The sequence below is a fragment of the Micropterus dolomieu genome, linkage group LG02 (genome assembly GCF_021292245.1).
Source record: "Micropterus dolomieu isolate WLL.071019.BEF.003 ecotype Adirondacks linkage group LG02, ASM2129224v1, whole genome shotgun sequence".
NCBI classification, from domain to species: domain Eukaryota; kingdom Metazoa; phylum Chordata; class Actinopteri; order Centrarchiformes; family Centrarchidae; genus Micropterus; species Micropterus dolomieu.
Genome location: NC_060151.1, coordinates 29,772,759 through 29,788,492, shown reverse-complemented (window position 1 = coordinate 29,788,492; position 15,734 = coordinate 29,772,759). Strand labels below are relative to the sequence as shown.

Below are 15,734 nucleotides of genomic sequence, written 5' to 3'. Positions count from 1 at the left end.
AAATATGACCACATTACTCCTATTTTAGCTTCATTACACTGGCTCCCAGTATGTTTTAGAATTGACTTTAAAATTCTATTGATCACTTTTAAAGCTCTTCATGTCCTCTCGCCTTGTTATATTTCTGAACTTTTAGTCCCATACGCACCAGCACGTACCTTGAGATCCTCGGGCAGAGGTCTGCTGTCTGTTCCAGAGTCTCGACTGAAAACTAAAGGGGACAGAGCGTTCGCTGTCAGGGCCCCGAGGCTCTGGAACAGCCTGCCCGAGGAAATCAGGTCGGCTGAGTCAGTGAACTCTTTTAAGTCCCTTCTTAAAACATACTTTTATAGGAGAGCCTTTCCCGATCTTATTTGACTTTATTTTATCCCTTTTATTTTATTGTATTTTACTAATTTTATATTTATCTTAAACGTGTATTTTAGTCTTTTCAATGTTTTCATGCTTTTATCTTGAATTGTTTTTGTGTTATTGTCTTTACACTTGTTAAAGCACTTTGTAACTTGTTTTTCGTGGTATTGGTGTTGTCTCCCCTACACCTGGAGTCCAGGTAACAGAGTCACAACTTCTTGTTGCAGGCTGTTCAGCTTCTCCACTGATTACAAGACACAGTTGGAAGAATCGAGAAAGATTTCTGTTAAATATTGTCTCAGTAGAGAAGCAGTGTTAATCATCTGATTTGTTTAGAGTTCATAATTAAAAGAAATTGAGTTCTAAGATATTGACTCTTTTATTTCTGCGTAATAATCCACTTTGTTCAAATTCATGTTTATGTATTTGGTTTTCCTCCCTGGCCAGAAGCACAAACTACATTTCAACATCAAACCAAATGTTAAAGGTCATGAACCAAAAATGTCCAGTGTCAGATTTAATCAGTCTGATGTGTAAAATACACAGCTTCACCTGTTCACACAGGTGAGGTTACGTAAGACAGAGGAACTGATAGATACTTTAGTCTCACTAGTCGCATCTAAAAAATGCTTAACTCATGAAAATTAGCATGAAAGCATGAAGTTTGACTGAAAGTCCTCCTGAAACTCAGAACTGAGTTTAAAGGTGGCTTTAAACATTGTTTATTAGGTTACAGGTAAATTATTATTTTTTGAATAATTTATCATTATGTTTTCTTAAATAATAACAACAATAACAATAAAGTAAATATAGAAATCCAAATGAATGAATGAACATGTTTTAAATGGGAAAAAGTTTGAAACTTTGCAAGCAATCTGTCAGTCAAGCAAGCAGACAGTTTCCTATAAATAACAACATGTTTTATTCTTTGTCTCCCACAGGTAGCAACACACAGATAGATGAGGAGTTCTCAGCACCAGCAAATTACATCTCATCGTTTCTCTCAGACGTGGCGCCCAAAATCTCTCAAACCCCAATGAGGTGTCCCGGACTGTGTCCAAGATCATCAAGCATCCGGACTATAACTCCACCATGAAAAATAACGACATAGCCTTGTTGCATCTGTCCTTATCTGTTAACTTCACCGACTACATCAGACCCGTGTGTCTGGTGGCGGACGGAAGTGTCTTTGATGCCGGGACAACCTGCTGGGTCACCGGATGGGGAATCCAAAGTGATGGTAAGTACAGTACTTGAGTAAAGGGTACCTACTTACTGCTCACCACTGCCTGCATCTTTGATCAAGGCACATATAAGCTGATTTGGGGACGTTCCAGACCAAAGTTAACAAATGTGAGAGAAATGTGGTGAAATATATCTCACAGTGAGACACGCAAACTGTGGCTGAATTGAAGCTTCAGAGACCAAAGGCAGCTTACAACTCTGTTCAAACAATCATTAAGAATAAGCCATCAAATGATGCAACAAATAAGACTGACACAACCTCGAAAGGGCCATTTTAAAATAAAGTTTAAAGGACAAGGCAGCTTATGTTCTTTGCTTTTCCTCACTGTCAACAAAAGACAACAAAAATATTTCAGTCTCTCAATACTTCCTTACTGTGGCTCTCAGCTCCAAGTCCTTTGGCTCCTACTGAAGACATACATATTTAAAAACACCACAAATATCTAGTTTATGTCTAAATAGAAGCGCCCAAGTTCGATTAGCATTTTTTTTTTCTCTAACCCCTTAAATCTGCCCCGGATCCAGATAGAAGTAACCAGTGCTATTTTTTCTATATTTTTAATATGGAGCTTCATTCTTTCTAGGAATCAATCATACCAATGCTCCACTTTAAGTTGTATTGAAGAACTGGCAACAGCACTGCAAACAGAAAAATCTCTAAAATATACAGTAAATTGATAAGGTCATCTGGAGAATCCTTGAAATATAAAAGAATGACCTGGATGGTGTTTGATTTTAACAATTGTAAACCAGTGTTATAGTTTGTAGATGGCTCAGAGTTCAAGAGTGGGCGGGAGGGAAGATTTATTTGATTGATGTAACCAAATCATTTTTGAATAGTGAGTGTACCTCACCACTCTGTCTGGTGAGTCTGTCTGCAAAATACTCCTCCATCAACTGATAACGTACATTTTAAAGCTGCACTAATCAATAGATCTGTTACTGATTCCAAATGTGTTTATTCACGTCTGGTGACTGCAAGACTTAACGACTTGAAACAGGTGTTGACATTTTGGGAAATTTGTTACTGAGAACATGTTCAGATTGAAATCTCTCTAATGGCTTTCTCTAATACTTCTGTACTTTTAGTGAAATAAACTTTTAAATGCATGACTTGCTTGTAATGGAGTATTTTTTACACTGTGGTATAACTACTTTTATTTATCTAAAGGATCTGAGTACTTTAGTTCTAGTAAGTTTCCGATGTGTTAACGTATTTACTGCCAGTGGTGAAGAAAGCCCTCAGATATTTCACTATTTCAGTAAAAGTAGTAACACTACAGTAGACTGTATGGATATGTTACAAGTAAATGTCCTGCATCCAAATGTTACTTAAGCTAAAGTATAAAAGTACAAGTTTTTGTGCAACCTGCCCCGGGGTTTTTCTTGGCTCAAAATGAGGCAGAGGTGGTCCCATTCTGATCACGTGCCTACAACTGGGTCAAACAAACACATTTTTTAAAACAAGTTTGACGTCGTGTTGTTCTTCTGCGCATGCGGGTCACTTTCAGTGACACACTGGAGTCTGATATGGGCCACATTTAAGCAACAATGAGAACTGTCAAACAAAAAGATCTGATCTGGGAAAAAATACTTGGTTAGAGTCAGGAAAAGGTCATGATTTGGGTTAAAATAACAATGTCACTGACTTAACTTACGTAAGTCAATTTACGTTACTTACATAACTTAACGTAAAAACATTCAGTGCCACGAGGACGAACATTAATCTTCTCATTGAAAGTTTGGTTTCTGGTCCACAGAAACCACCTCCCACTCAGACTTTTCTGTTAAACATCCAACACCTACCTTTAAAAAATGATGCTGCAGGGCTTCCCCCAATGTGTTGAACAATGATGCCAAGGGGTTTCCCAGTACAAACTGATGCCAAGGGGTCTTGATCATGCGTCCACATTTAATGATTTGAGAGTGTGAACGGGTTGGATTATAAAAACTTAACTTAAGCCACTTTGTTCAAGATGATTGCTGTGTCTCTCCATGTTTCAGGCCCTTGACACTGTGTGCTAGGTGTGATCCCTCACACCTAGCACACAGCGGTGACTCGCTTCAAGAGGGCAACACTCTCTTTACGGACAGGCTACTCGGGGCAACATCTGTTATTGTGGGTGTATTTACATTTAAAAGTTTAGACACCCAAATATAAGAAGACCTCAATTTTTTACATCTTATATTCGGACCAAATACAGTAATTCATAATTTAAAGACCGAATAAATGAATTATTAATTGATTAATGTAATTCTACTTTTACACTTTTTAAACAAAATGTTAACAAATCAATTTAACAAAGTGTTGAATTTATTAACATGGTGTACAATTAAACTCTAAATGTTTATTATTTAATCCAGATTCCATCAAAAAACAACTTTTGGTCTGAAACTGATTAAATATAGAAACAATAATGATTCTTTCTGCAGTTTTTACCTGATCTATTTCTGTAAATTTGCTTTTTCTGTATTTATGAATTCAAATATTAAACATTTGCTCTGATGGTGAATATCAGAAGTGTATAAACTTGGGAGCAAAGGTGAAGACATGTTTCTTTAATTAATCTTTTATTAATTCATTACTGTAGGACAGGATGCATGAAGTACATTCAAATTATATTCACAATTATAAACATTTCCATGATTTTACATTTGCATTAACGAGGTTAGTCAAATGGTAGGAAACACCTTTTAGTGTGTTGCGCCTCTGTACAACAGGTAGGATTTATTGCAGGGCTGTGTAATTGGATGACATTGTACAGGTGTTGGGATTGTTTATGTGAGGGTGGGTTCCCTCCTAAAGGTCTGGTTCCTGAATTACTAAATTAAAAGTTTGCAGCCCCGGTGAATCCAGCTTCCATTATGAACAGTCTGGAACCGGCAGATCCAGTTTGCAACAAGTAATGTGTTACTGAACTAAAATATCCCTTTAATTCATCATTATGTTAAACTAACCTGTTAAGCAAACAACTGTGTGAGAAGGTCAGGTCAGGTAATGGATACAAGATAATTTCCAAGTCCCTGAATGTCCCTTTGATTACAGCTCGGTCAGTCAGTAAGAAATGAAAAGCACTGCATTAGTCACTATGGGTAGTTACTTTTAGTTTTGATAATTTAAATACTCACTTTTGTTGCCAGCGGTTTACACATCAATCGCTGTGTGATGTGTTATTTTGAGGGGACAGCAAATTTACACTGCTCACTACTTTACATTGTAGCAAAGTGTCATTTCATCAGTGTTGTCACATGAAAAGATATATTCAGATATTTACACAAATGGGAGGGGTGGACTCACTTTTGTGAGATACTGTAAATACCTCTAATCGAAGTGATGGATTTATGGTGTTACCAGTGTTTACTGGTTCATCTTGTTCCAAATTAAATTAATTTGTTCTCAGGAAGCCAGAGGCTGTTTAACCAGTTCGTTCCTGAGCAGGCAGCAGGAGTCTTCAATGTCTTGGTCCAGCTGTCAGTTTAGACACTTACAAGCATGGCCTATTTTAGGGGGGCTGAAACTACCCTAACATGATCCTAAGCCCCCCAAATAATAATAAAAAAGATAATTGTTAGATTGAGACAGTGCAGACATGTACTCAAAGAGAAACAAGAATATTGTTAAATACGATATGAATAATACAAATATAATTTGTATTTATTTATTAAAACAATCATTCTGGTTGTTTTTTCTGCTTCACAATTTAAATCCCTACTGTGAGGCACTAGGACCCTGAGAGAGGCTCCTTTTTGTGTGGGGTGTTTTGTTTTTTTCTAGCAACAGGCATTTGTGGGAAGGTCTAGGCACCGGGGCAGAGCCTAAACTAAATTATTTCATGTAATTTATTATATTTGCTTTATTCTGACCAACTTAACTTTTTCTATTCATGCTGTAATAAGTTAAATAAAAATGTAGACGTTGCTTAAATGTAGGTTAGGTTATACATGAGCATATACACACACACATGAAAAATATAATAAAATGAATGCAATCACACATACATGCATCCATATAGTAATCACTACTCCAAATCTTTTATTTCTTCTGCCATCACGTAATTAAAATCAGACAGTAGCCACTTTAAATAGGATATCAACAGCTTACGCATGTATGTTTGTATGCAAGCCAAACTACAGAGCAAAATCAAACTCTGATTGAACAGTGCAGTAACAGTAATTAAATAGCCTTTGGGAGGAATAATATATGGTATTTCTTCAGATAGCATTGAAGTCACAGCCTACAGAATAACTCCTCAGTAAACCCCCCCCCCTCAACAGAGGAGAAATGGAAGAAATAACAATTTTTGAAGCTATATACTATTTTTGCAAAACTCCAGACACTCACCATAAAACCGTACCCCATAAATACATTACACACAAACGTCTTTGAGTGAGCACACAAAGCAGCCGTTATACACTGAAAGTAAAAAATAAGAAACACTTGTGGCTTTTTCTCTTTCTGTGTGTAAGGCAGAGTAGTTTGCAATAAAGATTTGTTATGCATATAGTGCAGTAAAACTCACATTCAGGTGCCCAAATGTGTAAACTATGGATGCGTGTCCCTCACTTGTTTTACACAAATTAAGTTTATTTTGAGGGGGCTTTTCTGTGTGGAGTTTGCATGTTCTCCTTGCGTCTTATTTAAAAAACATTGTCCTTAGGTGTGAGTGTGAGCATGAGTGGTTGTTCGTCTACGTGTGGCCCTGCGATGGACTGGCGACCTGTCCAGGGTTTACCCCGCCTTTTGCCCGATGTCAGCTGGGATTGGCTCCAGCCCCCCGCGACCCTGTACGCAGGATAAGCGGTTGACGATGGATGGATGGTTTTACAGTAGTGACAGATCTTTACAGTACATATTACTGAACCAATACAGCACCTATACAGTTATTTACCGCTTCTCATTTCAAAATAACCAGATGATACCTGCAACAGTATAGCGGCTCAGATTTGGTTGAATCTGTTGCCCAGCCTCCCTCAAGCTCATCCCGTGGTTGATGGGAAAATGGTCAACCGCAGTTGCTCTGATTCCATCAGTTATCATGTTCTTCTCCCCCATCCTGTTAGATCCTGCCCTCTCCTCCTCTTACTTCTTTACCTCCTCATCCTCTTCTTCTTTCATTACATCCTTGTCCATGTCTTCCTCTTCCTCATCTAATTCGTACCCCTCTAAAGACTCCATTGTTGGTCAAACCAAATATTAACCTGTGGACACTTTACGTGTAGTGCTCAAGCTCCGATTGGTAAATGAACTAAAAATCTGTGTTTTCACACTCGTCAATATAAAATGCCAATGCAAATTAGTGAAGCAAAAAACAGTAATGTTTACAGTTTTGATAATAGTGTGTAATAAAATTACAAACTGAGTGTAAAGACGAGATTTTGCATTCATTTTGGCACAGCTGGCTTCAGAAATAACACTTCATTCCTGAGCAGGGAGGACTCCTCAGTGACTCGCTCCAGCTGTCTGGGAAGGAGATAAAAGGTAAATCAGCTTCATTCAGTCGCTCTGCGTCATCTACAAGAACACACCTGTAGTGACATGACAGCCTCCCTCGAGCCCATGACACCTTCCTTCATAACTTTATGATTAATAAAATAAATAAATAAAAGCGGTGTCATCATTTGAAACTTGTATAGCAGCTAAAATTATCTCAGCCTCGATCCTCTACAACAGGGGTCCCCAAACTTCTTCTGTGAGGGCCAAATTAATTTTTTCATTCCTGTCACAAAGTCTCACAGACTGACTCAAATGCTCATCAGTGAGTCTTGATCTCATCTGGGTTTTCATCAGTTTCATGCGTGAAATGGTTTTCTCACAGATATACGTGCTTCCAACAAGTGTGGACATCTTCATCGCATGCCTTTTGATGTTTGGGTCTCGTCAAGGAGGGCAGAATAGAATTCAATGAGACTGTTGGGCTTAAATGTGTCTTTCACAACATCACAAGTCTGTCACTCCGCCAATTCAAACTGATAAGAAGGCAAGGCTTCATCAATGCCGGCAGCAAAGGGGTTCTGGAAAAGCCGGATTTCTTTAGTGTGGACATGTAGCTCATGGAATTACACATCACACTCCGCCTTCAGCCTTTCCAGCACGTCCACGGACTTTTCAGCTGGGAATGGGGCCACTGGTTTCTCAGCTGAGAGGCAGGGAGATGGGTGGAGTCTGTACCAGTCCCACGAGCAGTGCTAGTTTCATCTCAAATGCTTTTTATGTGGGAATGCATGTCACATATTAGTTTCCCCTTGTCTTATAGCTGCAAATTGAGGCCGTCAACATTTCTGTCACATCTGTTAAAAAGGTGATGTCCCGTTTCCATACTGTGTTGATCAGTTCCGGGACAGTTTTGCCCTTTGTCAAAACAAAGGCTTTGATTTTGAGTAGCAGTATGTAAAAACGCCTCAAAACTCTGCTGCGGCTTAACCATCTGTGAGCAGACTCAAGCTCGGAGAGGAAGGCTTGGAACTGCCTGTGTTTAAGTCCGACTGCTCTGATGAAGTTTATACATGACACCACCACCTTCATGACAGATTCCCACTTAAGAACTTAGCAGCACAGTGCTTGCTGGTGAATCAGGCACTAGACTTGTAACGGGGGAGTGACAACTCTCTCCTCCATTTCAATTCATGTGTCCTATAAGCCCCCTCGACACACCAATGGAAACCCCGTCAGTCGTGATGCTGACATACTTAGACCAGTCTAAATCCAGCTTTCCCATCGTTTGGCACACTTCATCAAAAAATCCTCTCCTGTCGTAGTACCTTTACGACTTTGAGGGATCGCCAGCTCCTCGGACACTTCAAAGTCTGACCCCTTTAGCGTTGTTTTTTCGACGTTTAGAGTTCCGCAGTCAAATTAGAAATGGTTAGCAACAATAAATATCCAACATCCGGTGAAGTTTGCAACAATAAATATGCAAAGTCTGATAAGACTTTCAAAGTAAAACGTTGCAAAATATCACCATTTTGAAACGGCACATTGTTAAAAGTTGTGAAACATTGCAATTTGGTTAGGTTTAGGCAACAAATGTACTTTGTTAGGGTTAGGAAAAGATCATGGTTTGGGTTAAAATAACTACATATGTCAGTTAAGTAACATCACTTATCAATTCACATGACCTTCTAAACTTACAGTTTTTCTTGATTGCTTAAACACCATTGTTGGGCAAGTTACTCAGAAATTGTAATATATTACTAGTTACTTATTACTCCTTAAAAAAGTAATATTATTACTTTACATATTACTGGGTTATAAAGGTATCCAGTTACGTTACTAGTTACGTTACTATATTACCTTCCGGTGTTTTCCACAGAATGACAGCGTGGGGGCATGGGGAGTGTTAATTTTAACGTTGGACAGGTTTGTACAGTGGTTTTCACGAGAGAGATGGTAAGAGAGAGAGAGAGAGAGAGAAAGAGGGAGCGAGCCAGGAGGTGCTGCACGAATGTATGCTCCTCAATACAGCTCCTTAATAAAAAATTATTTTAAATACGCCTAGTAAAAAATTTGTAAATCAATATATGGGCGGTCCGCGTTGAAAATTATCCAAATTATAGGCTGATTATGGGAAACACTGCTTTCCCTACCACAACCTTTCACCCCCAAACAAAGCGTATAGCCTGGGCCTGATGTTTCTTAACAAAATATAAAGCAAGTAAATCCCGACTTTTAAACAGCGGTTTTACTGCACATGTAAGAGCAGTATTCAGTAGTTACAAAACGTTGCGTTAACACCACTCTTTCCCGACGAGTCCAAGCATCAGTGACAGCAGGTGCCAGAGTTTCTTTCTGTATGTTTCACATTGCTGTGCTGCTTCAGCAGACGCTTCAATAAATCAGATGTAGAAATGTTCGCAGTTGAAAGCTTTTTGCTGGTCGCACAGAGTTTACACTAGACAACAATGTTCTTTACATCTTAGACTGGGACACAATAATGACAGTAGCTACTTACAGCTGTGGAAAGAACGCCTCTCTCTCTCATTCTCCATTCTCCCTTTAGTGTTTTGCTATCAGCGGACATGAACAACAAAGTCTGGTGCCGCTGAGCTGTCATGGATTTACGTCAAGGATGGTGCTTTCAGTTACTAGTAATGCAGCGTCACTTGCCTTAGTAACTAGTAATAATATTACCGTTTAAAAAAAGTAATTAGTTACACTACATAGTTACTGGGAAAAGTAATATTATTACAGTGCCCAACACTGTTAAACACAATTCATGAAATTATGCCTTCTTATCTTGACCTTACCAAAAGACCTTGCCTTTGGTATGAAAGACCCGGGTTCAATCCCCCGCTGTGACCCATCCACCATTGTGTCCCTGAACAAGTCACTTAACCCCTAGTTGCTCCAGAGGCGTGCGACCTCTGACATAAATAGCAATTGTAAGTCGCTTTGGATAAAAACATCAGCTAAATGAATAAGTTTAAATGTAAATGTCTCACCCAATTCCCCAAACATCCTAATTTCAGGTCAAAATGAAACTGTCCTCTTAAAACCATTCAATCTTGCTGAAAAACCAAACTTTCCCTCAGACATGACACACAACCCCTCTAAAACACAAACACTACAACACAGTTTTACACACTGTTGAGATAAATTCAAAACAATACCAAAAAGAATAATGGTTATTAGTAATGTTGCTTGTGGTTTTCCCCCTTGAACACATTTTCACAAACACAACAAAGACACAACAAAGGTTAGCATTTGCACATTTTTTATTCCTTAATGTACTGTATTGAACAATTCACCATAAAACAAATAAAAAATCATCTGCTCTGGCATCATGTCCTTGGTCTGGGACAGGCCAGAGAATCTCGTCCACCACCTCCTGTATCCATTGTTCCAAAACTGAATGAACTTACTCTGGACCTTTAATCTAGCTATTGAAGCTTCTGATTGGTATGTTGTCAATTATGACTCTTTGTGTTTCCACCTGGGTAGTTGTGTGCTAATTGAGCTCAAGCTTTGCTCAACTGAGTGAACAATATTGAATGTTAATGCTTTCTAAATTACCACATGGTTTAGGCAATGAGAAATGAAGGGATTTTTGTGTAGCGTTTAGGGAAATGGGTGTGCATTTCGATAAATGGTTTTGAAATTTTAGTTCAAAAGCCTGGTTATAGTGTTTAAGCAATTGAGAAAAACTGTAACTTCACTAACAGAGACCACACCTGCGAAGATGTAGATTTAAGATATTTTATTGCTTATAGTGGAGCTGAAATGGGATTGTACGAAAATAACGGTTAGAGGGCCAGGAGGGAGAGGGTCGAGAGATGAGGGGTAGGGGTCGAGGTGTGGTAGATGAAGGATCGAGGGGAAGACAGGTGAGGGATGAAGGGGAGGAGTCGGATCCATAGCTGATGGATGTGGGAGTGAAGAGGAGTGAAGGATTTTGATTATGTTGTCTGGGATTCCTTTCCTGGAGGCGGTGGAAGCGGCTACGATGTGGAACGAATGCCGAGAGTACAGATATTCCAGATTTGGATAAAATTTGGTGAAGGTGTTGGTAAAACCAGAAGCGTGTGGCTACTTTCCTGTCTCTGTGACGATCTTGAGGGGAAGCGTGGCAAAGTAGCTCGAGTCCAAATAGAGACATATGGGTTCATACGTACTGTGGTAAGAATTGAGTCAGATGAGGTAGATGGTTTGTGGTGGACCAGACTGGTTGGTTTTGCTGTGTTTGAAGTGATAAATGAGTGTGTTTGCGGATTGTATGGACGGCCATGGTTGCGTTTCGACTCGGATGTTAGTGGAGGCTGGAGGCGGTGAACTCTGAGCATCACAAGAAGCCAGAAAATGCCAGTAGAAACATGGATTCTACAACTCTGTCTGTGCATGTAATGTAATCTGGATTACAGACACATTACAGGCCTTCATTTAACTCCTGCCACCTGCTGGTAGAAAGGGGAAACAGCTTGGTTGATTGGCATGCAATCAAATGCTGTTGCGTATTTGTCTCGGTCCAGGTTTATTTCTTTTTAACTAACATCACCCTGGTATAACGTTAGTGCTGCATAATGCTACAGATCTGACCGTTCTAAAAGCTTGGCTTTCATTTTAATATCTGTACTCTTACTTCCGGGTCACCTGGCCCACCGGTCTTTCTTTTCTTAACGTCTATCTTCAAAATGAAAATGAAAACAGGAATTTCATAAAACCAAAATCGGACCATGATTTGAATTTGGTTTAGTCGTTTTTCGTTTATGGATTTAGAAACCAAAAACGGGAGAACGGCTCTTTTTTTCCGTTTCTTTGTTTTTGGTTTGAAACGAAAAAACAAACTATCAGAACGTACACGGACCGCCTACCTTAATGACCTTGAAGGAGTATGGGGCTTCAACAGATAAGTGATATAGGCTCCAACTAGTCCATGAAGGACTTTAAAAACAAACAATAGAATCTTAAAATCAATCCTAAAATTAACAGGGAGGCAGTGAAGAGAGGCAAGAACAGGGGTGATATGATCTTGCTTATGGGTTCCAGTAAGGAAACGGGCGGCAGCATTTTGAACCAGCTGTAGTCAAGAGAGGGAGGCCTGGCTAACGGCTACATACAGAGCATTACAATAATCAAGGCTTGTTGTGATAAATGCATGTATGACCCTCTCGAAGTCGGTGAAGGATAAAAAGGGCTTAAGCTTAGTAAGAAGCCTAAGTTGAAAGAAACTTGCTTTCACAACAGAATTGATCTCCTTCTCCATTCTAAAATCACAATCCATTTTAACTCCCAGGCTTGTTTCAACAGACTTATCATAAGGTTGCAAAGTGCCCAGGTCTATTTGTGAGACATCAGAGGTGCCACTGGGTCTAAAATCATTGAAGTTTAAAAAATTGAAGGCCATCCGGGCTTTAATATCATTAAAACAGTCAACCAATCTTTTTAAAGAACTACCATCTTTTCTTTCGATGGGCAGGTAGATTTGCAAATCATCTGCGTAGAAATGGAAGCTGATGTTATGTCTTTTTAAGATTGATCCAAGGGGAAGCAAATAGAGTGAGAAAAGAATTGACCCGAGAATCGAACCCTCGGGAACTCCACATGTGAAGGATAAAGAAGATAAAATAGAGCCACCAAAACAGACTCTAAAGTCTCTGTCCAAGAAGTATGACCTAAACCATTCTAAAGCAGTTCCCTTAATCCCCACGCCATGCTCGAATCGAGAAATAAGGATGCTGTAGTCAACTCTGTCAAATGCTGCTGTAAGATCTAAAGGCATAAGAATTGCATAATCTCCAGAGTCAGTTGAGAATAAAAGATCATTTAAAAACTCTTAAAAGTGCGGATTCAGTGCTATCAATTATCTTAAAACCTGACTGGAACACCTGAAGAACACCATGTGTATCTAAAAAGGACTGCAACTGTAAAAGAACTGCTTTCCTAACAACTTCGAGACAAAAGGGAGTTTAGAGATGAAAGTACTGACTTTTTTGATGAGTTTCTGCACCACTGCTTGTTTAAAATAGGCTGGTACAGAACCTGAAGTAAGGCTGCTATTTATAATTTCTTGGATGTTAGGTCCAATAGTGTCCCACAAGGTGAGACAATATCTGTGGGACAAACTGAGGGTTTCAAATGTGTAATAACAATATTTTTGAGAGTAGAGATAGATACAGACTCAAATTGGGTGAAAACAGAAAGCAGAAAGTGAGCTTGCTCTAATTGAGGCTATCTTATCCACAAAAAAGTGGAGAAAATTTTCACAGGCCTCTGAGGATGCTACGTGATAGACGGATTGAGGAGTATTAAGAACAAGTTAATTGTTTTAAAAAGAACATGAGGTTTGTGGCAATTATTCAAAATTAAAATCTGAGAGATACTTGGTCTTCTCAGCTTTAACAGTTCTCTGATAATTGTGCAAACTTTCTCTAAGAACGTCATAACAAACCTGCAGATGATCTTTTTTCCATTTGCGCTCAGCTTTCCTACACTCTTGTCTAGCAGCCCGAGTTGTCATTTATCCAAGGTTCAGATTTGGGTTTTAAAAACATGGATTTAAATGGTGCAATGATGTCAAGAATGTTGCAACAAGTGGATAAAAAAGAAGAGATTAACTCAGCTGCATTTTGACAAGCAGAGGATTACATAGCCTCCCTAGCTCCCTAATATTAAAAGCAGAAATGCACCATCACTGTCTTTGGCAGGCTGAACTTCTTCAGCTGCTGCAGGAAGTACATCCTCTGCTGGGCCTTCTTGGTGAGGGAGGTGATGTTCAGCTCCCACTTGAGGTCCTGGGAGATGATGGTGCCCAGGAAGCGGAAGGAGTCCACAGTGGCGACAGGGGAGTCAAACAGGATGATGGGGGAGGGTGGGGCTGGGCTTTTCCTGAAGTCCACGACCATCTCCACTGTCTTCCGAGCGTTGAACTCCAGACTGTTCTGGCTGCACCAGGTCACCAGATGGTCGATCTCTCACCTGTAGACGGACTCATCCCCACCTGAGATGAGCCCAGTGAGGGTGGTGTCGTCCGCAAACTTCGGGAGCTTGATGGACTGGAGGTGCAGCTGTTGGTGTAAAGGGAGAAGCGAAGGGGGGAAAGAACGCAACCTTGAGGGGAACTGATGGTCCTGGAATCAGAGATATGTTTTCCCAGCTTCATGTGATGCTTCCTGTCGGTCAGGAAGTCTGTGATCCACCTGTAGGTGGAATCAGACACGTTCAGATGGGAGAGCTTGTCCTGCAGCAGGGGCCTGGATGATAGTGTTGAAAGGAGAGCTGAAATCCACAAACAGGATCCTGGCGTAGGTTCCTAGGGAGACCAGATGCTGTAGGATGAAGTGAAAGGCCACGTTTACTGCATCATCTACAGACCTGTTGGCTCTGCAGGCAAACTGCAGGGGGTCCAGGAGTGGGTCTGTGATGGATTTAAGGTGGGACAACAAGGCGTTCAAAAGACGTCATCACCACAGAGGTCAAGGCGACGAGGTCTGTAGTCATTTAGTCCTGTGGTCCTTGGCTTTTTGGGGACAGAGATGATGGAGGAGGCTTTGAAGCAGGCTGGCACATGGCATGACTCCAGTGATGTGTTAAAAATGCCTGTGAACACCGGAGACAGCTGATCAGCATAGTGCTTTCAGGGTGGGAGACACAGTCCGGCCCAGCTGCTTTGTGGGGTTTCTGTCTCCTAAATAGCCTGTTGACTTCCCCCTCTGAGATGGAGAGAAGAGGGGAGGGGGCATTTGGTTTACTTTCTTTTCAAACAGTGGACTCCAAATTAGTACCTGGGTCATCCCATCTTGTGTGTGTGTGTGTCCCCCTCCAGCCAGCACAGATGAAGAATGTTGCCAGGTGAGTTAAAGCCTGCAGGCGTTGTTCCTGTCTTTGGGAAGGGAAACATCAGACTTTTTAACATGAGTAATTCTAAGCTAAATGATCCTCCCTCTTTATTTCAGCAAGCTGGAAAAGAATGTCAAGATTGACTGATGTTTAAATAAAACAATGGCATTAATTTAATTGTTTGAACTCCTGAAATGGTTTAAAATGTAGGGGACAAGTAAAAGCACTAATAAAGTAATTAACACTGTAAGAGTCACTTGCAAAATGCAAATAATAGTCAGCAAAATGTACATAAAGTATCAGCAGTAAAGTACTTACAGTGGGTACGGAAAGTATTCAGACCCCTTTAAATTTTTCACTCTTTGTTTCATTGCAGCCATTTTCCAAAAATCAAAAAAGTTCATTTTATTTCTCAGTAATGTACACTCAGCACCCCATCTTGACAGAAAAAAACAGAAATGTAGAAATTTTTGCAAATTTATTAAAAAAGAAAAACTGAAATATCACATGGTCATAAGTATTCAGACCCTTTGCCGTGACACTCATATTTAACTCAGGTGCTGTCTATTTCTTCTGATCATCCTTGAGATGGTTCTACACCTTCATTTGAGTCCAGCTGTGTTCGATTATACTGATTGGACTTGATTAGGAAAGCCACACACCTGTCTATATAAGACCTTACAGCTCACAGCGCATGTCAGAGCAAATGAGAATCATGAGGTCAAAGGAACTGCCTGAAGAGCTCAGAGACAGAATTGTGGCAAGGCACAGATCTGGCCAAGGTAACAAAAAAATTTCTGCTGCACTTAAGGTTCCTAAGAGCACAGTGGCCTCCATAATCCTCAAATGGAAGACGTTTGGGACGACC

General features: G+C 40.0%; 1 protein-coding gene across 1 annotated transcript in view; it reads left to right on the top strand.

Annotated features, from left to right (window-relative positions):
• The first annotated feature begins 14,861 nt into the window (after positions 1-14,861).
• LOC123967422 (protein PF14_0175-like) overlaps positions 14,862-15,734 on the top strand; it is a 9,657-nt gene continuing 8,784 nt past the window's right edge. The window contains exon 1 of the mRNA XM_046043518.1: positions 14,862-14,878. Coding sequence (XP_045899474.1) covers positions 14,862-14,878 — 17 coding nt within the window. The remainder of the gene's footprint in view (positions 14,879-15,734) is intronic.